The 7597-nt window shown below is 41.4% G+C and overlaps 1 protein-coding gene across 1 annotated transcript in view; it reads left to right on the top strand.

Annotated features, from left to right (window-relative positions):
• The window catches only part of MTO1 (mitochondrial tRNA translation optimization 1), a 31219-nt gene that overhangs the window by 18329 nt on the left and 5293 nt on the right, over positions 1-7597 (top strand). Inside the window, exons 7-10 of the mRNA XM_019651609.1 lie at positions 1402-1532; positions 2038-2242; positions 2324-2495; positions 6925-7043. Coding sequence (XP_019507154.1) covers positions 1402-1532; positions 2038-2242; positions 2324-2495; positions 6925-7043 — 627 coding nt within the window. The remainder of the gene's footprint in view (positions 1-1401; positions 1533-2037; positions 2243-2323; positions 2496-6924; positions 7044-7597) is intronic.

Below are 7597 nucleotides of genomic sequence, written 5' to 3'. Positions count from 1 at the left end.
AAAAAAAAAAAAAAAAAAAAAATGTTGTAAAGATTATGTAGCATGCCAGATGGGCACTGGACTTATCAGGGGGGATCATTTCATAGACTGTGTAGATGCCTGACCACTGCGCTGTACACCTAAAGCTGAAGTTCAGTAATATTGAATGTCAACTATAATTAAATATACATATGTGTGTGTGTGTGTGTGTGTGTCTGTGTGTGTGTGTGTGTACATATATATATATATATGTATGTATGTATTGTCACAGGATGTGGAGTATAGCATAGGGAATATAGTCAATGGTATTGTAACAGCTATATACGATGTCAGAGGGGTAGTTGATTGAGGGAGTTATCACTTTGTGGGGGGTGTAAATGTCTAATCGTTGTTTTGTATACCTGGTGAAAGAAGCCAAACACAAAAGGCCACATATTGTATCAGTTCATTTATGTGAAATATCCAGAATAGGCAAATTATAAAGACAGAAAATAGATTAATGGTTGCCAGAGGCTGGCGGGGAGGGGGAAATGGGAATGCCTGCTTAATGGGTATGAGGAGTCCATTTGGGATGATGAAAAAGTTCTGGAATAGATAGTGATGATGGTTGCACAATGTTGTGAATGTACTTAATACCATGGAATTGTACACTTTAAAATGGTTATAATGGTAATAAAAAAGGGAAAAATAGAAAAAAAATTAAAAAGTAAAATAAAAAAACTTATTTTATTTTTCCTTGAGCTTTCTTTTTATAGTTTCCCCATCTCATGTTCTAATAATGAGAGAAATGATACTATCTTTGGCTTTGACAATATACTTTACCATTAACAGATACTTATTTTGTACTGGGCAAAAACATCCAGAGTTTGCCCTGTATATTATAACACATGGTATGCTCTGGGTCAGTGTATTGACTATCAAAGCCACAGATGACTTTTGCAGTTGCAGTGCATTTGTGTTTTTTTTAAATTTTTCATTGTGAAAAATTTCAAACATAATAATACTGAGAATAATATCAGCTGCTGTATTTTGATAGATGTTTGTTCCTGGGGTAAAACTTATGTGGAGAAAAAGGGGGCCGGCCAAGTGGCTCAGTTGGTTAAGAGCTCGCTCAAGAGTTTGAGCTCTGAGCAACAGGGGTTCGAGTCCAGCCCGAGCTGAGCAGCCGCTGNCAGCCCAGCTCCAGGTTGAGCTGTTGTTCAGCATCTTAGCTGTAGAGGGCAGTGTCACTGGCCCTCATATGTGGGATCTGAACCGGGGCCCTCTGACTCCCAGGCCAGCTCTTCAACAACGCGCCACTCGGCCTGCCTCCAAAAATAATGCTTGATTTTGAAGAGCATTTAATGATAATCTTTGCATCTCTACCTTGAGGCAAATCCAGTTCTGTGTTTTCTTATTCTGTACCATTTATTCTTTGGTCAGGCTATGGTGTTCAGTATGATTACTTAGACCCCCGTCAGATCACTCCTTCTCTCGAGACTCATTTGGTGCAACGTCTCTTCTTCGCTGGGCAGATAAATGGCACTACTGGTTATGAGGAAGCTGCAGCTCAAGTAAGAGTTTGTTCAAATGTGAATATAAACAGAAAGGGACTGTTTAGCTGGTGTTCTTCCTTTCAGTGTCTGTTATGATAATTATGTAGGTCTTAGATACAACTCATAACTGTAACAGAAGACATTTCTATTTCAGGGTATGTGGAAATGGCTACTATATACAATAGGAGTTAAAGAAAACACTGGTTTTATTACTCTTTTAACATAACTTTATTGAAAATTATCATATATTATTCCTTTTAAGTGGGAAGTTATATTATTTTTACTTGTAAGTGGGAAAAGGCTAGAAAAGTTTTACAGGTGGATTTTTAAAAAAAGATTAGCCCATCTAGGCCTTTCTGGAATATATTTTAAAAACAATGAATCATAGCATTGTAAAGTGGTACATTACCCATATTCTGAAATAGGATCACATTTTCTACCTCTATTTCTGGGTAGTGTTTTGGGTAGCATAGCTCTTTATGCGATTCATAATGGCCTTTTAAACATTTCAGTCTTCTTATAGGGTGTGATAGCTGGAATCAATGCAAGTCTTCGGGTGAGACACAAGCCTCCTTTTGTCATAAGCAGAACAGAAGGCTACATAGGAGTCTTGATTGATGACCTCACAACACTGGGCACCAACGAACCATACCGAATGTTTACCAGCCGATCGGAGTTCCGTTTGTCACTGCGCCCTGATAATGCTGACAGCAGGCTCACGTTCCGAGGTAACTCTTCACGGAGCCCAGCAACCAGATTTGCTCTTCTTTCAGCCCTCTCTCATTATATTCTCTCCTTCCCTCTTCCAGGGTTTAAGGAAGCTGGCTGTGTGTCCCAGCAACGATACGAGAGAGCTTCTTGGATGAAGTCTTCTTTAGAAGAAGGCATTTCTATGCTAAAATCCATTGAGTTTTCAAGTTCTAAATGGAAAAAGTTAATCCCAGAGGCTTCAATAAGTATAGATAAAAGTGTGCCTCTCAGGTATGCGTTTTTAATATAGACCTTTCTCACTTTTTACAGAAAAATTAGGTCATTTCAGAGAGATGTTACCCATAGACCCCCCTACCTACACATTTTTTTTTTTTTTTTTAGCTGAGCCATCCTGCTACCTGTTGGCAGCTCAGTGACAGCTCAGCTCAGGTCGGGAATTGAACCGGCGACCCTGTTGCTCAGAGCTCGCACTCTTTTTTTTTTTTAAAGATTTTATTGGGAAATTGGGGGAGGTGAAGAGCACTGGGGAATCGAGGAAGGGGAACAGACAAGTTGCTGTCCTTTTGTTCTTCAGTCTAGTTGTGGAGGACATCACTTCACTGGTCCATGTTGGTATTATCATTGCGCTTTTCCCTGGGTGAGGCAGTCGCTCGCCAGCCATTGCACGGGCGCTCACGGCGGCTCATGAAAGCTCACACCAGCTGCCAGCCAGCCCCACTGCAGCCTACGTAGTTGCCGGCTACTCATGGCAGCCTTGTTCAAGCTGTTGTTTACCATCTTAGCTGTAAATGACGCAGCGTCACTGGCCTTCATGTGGGATCCAAACTGGGGCCCTGCTGCCCAGAGCTATTGTCCCAAGCCAACTCTTAACCAATGCACCACTCGGCCGGCGCAGAGCTCGCACTCTTGAGCGAGCTCTTAACCAACTGAGCCACTTGGCCGGCCCTACCTACACATGTTTTTCTTTTTTTAAAGATTTTTATTGGGGAATTGGGGGGATGGAAACAGAGCTGGGGAATTGGGGGAAGGGGAACAGACAAGTTGCTGTTGTTTTGTTCTTCAGTCTAGTTGTGGTAGACATTGCTTCACTGGCCCAAGTTGCACATTTTTTTTTTCTTTTAATTGGGGAATTGGGGGTATGGGAATAGTGCTGGGGAATTGGGGGAAGGGGAACAGACAAGTTGCTGTCATTTTGTTCTTCAGTTTAGTGGAGGACATTGCTTCACTGGCCCAAGTTGGCACCATCATTGCGCTCTTCCTGGGAGAGGCAGATCAGTCGCCAGCTTCTGGACGGCCGCTCACTGTGGCTGCTGGCCGCTCATGCTGGCTGCTGGCTACACACGGTAGCCCATGGCAACCCACTGCCACAGGGACTGCAGCCTACACCGTCACTGGCGACTCATGGCAGCCCAGCTCCAGATTGAGCTGTTGTTCAGCATCTTAGCTGTGGAGGGCAGTGTCACTGGCCCTCATATGTGGGATCCGAACCGGGGCCCTCTGACGTCCCAAGCCAATTCTTAACCATTGCACCACTTGGCCGGCCCCAAGTTGCACATTTTAAATGAAGCTTACTTTTGGCTTCTTTTTAAAATCCTTTAGATGTAACTTATTCAGTATTAAAAATATTTATGATTCTAAATTATTATTTTTACTTTTTATATAATTTCTCTGTGGCTCCCACTGAGTTCTTTTGGCTTTGCTAAGATTTAGAGGGTACAAACTAAGACATATAGCTCCCTGCTTTCTTCTACAGCTGTGGAACAATTGGGGTGGTCTCATCTTGTCTGTGAGCTATATAGCAAGGAAACTTCTTTGATTAAGCAAAGGGTTATAAATTCTTTGGTCTTACTTGATGAGTCCCGTGTTTCATTTTAGGAGTTTTTGTTGTCCTTGTTTTATCATTCTGGTTATATGGACTCTTGAGTCTAAATGACAATGCATATAGAGCTCTTTGCTTTAGAGATATGTGTCTGGACCTTGCATAAAAAGTCTGCATATTTCGTTGCTGATTTTTCCCATTAAATTAAAAAAAAAACTAATTGGCGGGGAGTGCACAGAAGGGATAAATCTGAAATTATTGTAGTGTAGAAGCTCATATGGGGGGAGAGGGGCATTGATCTTACAGCTGTGTCTCCAGTATATTTTTCCTTTTTTTTTTTTACCCTTATTTTCCTTATGAGGGATTTTTGTGGACTTAATAGTATACCCATTTTAATACTGCTTTTTCTTATCTCTAATCTTTGCAAGTGCTGTCTCCTAATTAGTAGCCTGGCATAATAGGTCATTGTTTGGCTTTGATCTCATCATGGTGTTTTACAATTTCTATTCCCAAGTTTTCATTTTTGTGGGAGTTTCCCAAATCCCTGGCCCCTCTGTTAGAGGATTTTAAGCAGATTTCTAATGATAGTAACAGTAACTATTAAAGAACCTGCCTAGTAGTCACCAAACCGGAGGATCTCATTCACAGGAATGACAGCAGGATTCACTGAGAGATGGTAATAGCATCAACATAGCTTATAATTGTAATTCACTCAATTTTCCAGCTGTTTGTTTAAATTTAGGAGGGTTCACATTATTTCAAACTTTGCACAAAGAATTTATAACATCATGCTGTGTTTTGTTCAAATATCGCACTATTTCAAATTTATATAACTAGAATTTGCATTGAATGTGACTAATATGTATTGAGGTCATAGTGCGAGTAGGGGAAGTGATTGTTTCAACTCAGTTTAAAATACTAATTGATTATAAAAATATGAAAAAGGAGGCTATCAGTTTTATATTTTTACCAAACTAATCCTGTGAGTAGTCATTTTGTTAAGGTGATTTTTTTTTTTTTTTAAGTAATTTAGCCAAATGCTTTCCTTTCTAATTCAGGTCTTGCCCTTCAGGAGGAAGCAGGGTCCCAAACCCCATATTTGATTTCAGCAGGATATTTACAACCTAGCATTCAGCCTCCCTAAATGTATTCACTTTATCAATGGCTAGATATATAAAGCTAAACAGATCAATGCCTAAATATATAAAGCTAAACAGATAGAAAGTTAGTCAAAATACATTGATTGCATTCATGCCAGGCTCTGTGCTAAGCACTGACAAGTCGAACCAGGCTTTGAGTAGGCATTTTAACCAGAGATACACAAATGCACATGCACCATGTATTTCCTGTCAATAATTGTGTCTGTGTTCTGTTGAAGTGTGCTAACTTGTCCTTCCTGAGCCAGACCTCTATTCCGAGGCTTAGGCTTGATTCAAAGTATGTCTTGACGTTTGGACCTGAAAACAGCTCCAGGCCTTATAAACAAATGATTTAAAGTTAGATGGTCGAGGGCTTTTCTTCGAGGTCACCATCTTGCTAGATTCCAAGATTAACTCTTTTCTTTTTTTGGTTAGTCATTAGGAGGTATGTTCCACTCACTATATTCTATAATTCCTGAAATTGACAACCATTTCCCTTTTGGAGCTTAGGGTTATATGGTTTCAGTGTAGCTTATCTGAGGAGGCCTTTGTGATTAGTTGACCAGTTCCTTGTGGGGGGGAGAATTTCTAGACTTTCCCAGAACAGACCATCTGAGTGGGAGAGGAGTCCAGCAGGTGCGAAGGGTGACAATGCATGACTGTGAGAACAGCATGAGCTGTAAAGGCCAGTGGGAGGCCTGAGAGGACTTGGGACCACGGCATGGGCAGATCTGACTTCCTGTTGACTTGATCATTGGTTTAATTGGTTTTGGGGGGACAGGATTTATCTAAAAGGCAATCTATTGAAAGAGAGAAAGATAGGGTGGCCGGGTGGCTCAGTTGGTTACAGTGCGTAACCTCTTAACAAGGTTGCCAGTTCGATTCCTATACGGGATGGTGGGCTGCATACCCCGTAACTAGATTGAAGACAACGACTTGAGCTGAGCTGCTGCTGAGCTGCCGGTGGGCGACTGGATGGCTTAGTTGGTTAGAGCGCGTACTCTTAACAACAAGGTTGCCGGTTCAATTCCTGTATGGGATGGTGGGCTGCACCCCCGCAACTAGATTGAAAATGGCGACTGGACTTGGAGCTGAGCTGCACCCTCCACAACTAAGATTGAAGGACAACAGCTTGACTTGGAGCTGATGGGTCCTGGAAAAACACACTGTTACCAAATAAAAATTAAAAAAAAAAAAAAAGAGGGGGGGATCAAAATTAGTAAATAAAATAAATTTAGGCAGTAAAATATATTAATAGTACCTGTACAGATCAGTGAGGCCTTGTGAGAACCAAACAAAATGAGAGGGAAACTGCAGACTATTTCGAGTCTCAGAGCAATCAGGATACTTCCCTGAGCTGGGTCTGAACATGCAAAAGGACAACTCAGTCACAGGATGTGGGCTTACCATGGCTTAGTGTGAATTCTTAGGGAATTCCCTGAAACCCTTATCAGAGTATATTTTATCCTTACAAGAAAGGGAGGACAAATGGATTATAGCAGTGCAACCTTTGCCAACAATTTATTTGTCAGGATAAAGGAAGGAGATGGGAGAGAATCACACACATCTTACTGGGGTCCTACTGTGTTGTAGATGCTGCCTCATTTGCTCACTGTACTTGGAAAGAATTAGGATTATCTTTTGATATTTGTTCTGAGATTATTATGTCCAAGGAATCTTGTTCTTAATCTGTCTTATGTGATATGACCCTCGCGTGAATGAATTTTTTATGTATTTGCAGAGCTCTTGATGTTCTGAAGCATGAGGAAGTTGACATGGAGTTGTTGACCAAGGCTGTTCCCGAGCCCTTGAAGAAGTACGCTGAATGTAGAGAGCTAGCCGAAAGACTGAAAATAGAAGGTAACAAATACTTTTTTACTTAAGATGCCTATATACTTTCTTTTCTATTTGAACAAATTATGAATGGACAGCCGATCCATTAATAGAAGCCATTATTAACATAGGGCCAGCATAGTCATAGGCTCTGTGCTACTCAAAGTGGGGTCTAGGAGCATTGCCATACATGGGAGCCTGTTATAAATGCAGAACCTCAGGCTCTACCCCAGACCCACTGAGTATCTGCATATTAACAAGATTCCCAGGTGATTTGTGTGCACATTTTATGTTTGGGAAGTTCTGTAAAGCTCTCCTTTAAAAACTTTGGGGAGGGTGGTTAGGGATGGGGGAAAGGGTGAAGAGATTAGACAGTACAAATTGGTAGTCACAAAAGAGTCATGGAGAGTGCACATATAGTATGGGGAATATAATTAATAATGTTGTACCGGCCGGCCGAGTGGCTCAGTTGGTTAAGAGCTCGCTCAAGAGTTTGAGCTCTAAGCAACAGCGGTTCGAGTCCAGCCCGAGCTGAGCAGCCACTGAGCTGCCAACAGGTAGCAGGATGGCTCAGCTAAAAA

The sequence above is a fragment of the Hipposideros armiger genome, unplaced genomic scaffold (assembly GCF_001890085.2).
Source record: "Hipposideros armiger isolate ML-2016 unplaced genomic scaffold, ASM189008v1 scaffold_162, whole genome shotgun sequence".
NCBI classification, from domain to species: domain Eukaryota; kingdom Metazoa; phylum Chordata; class Mammalia; order Chiroptera; family Hipposideridae; genus Hipposideros; species Hipposideros armiger.
This window is presented reverse-complemented; position numbering and strand designations above follow the sequence as displayed.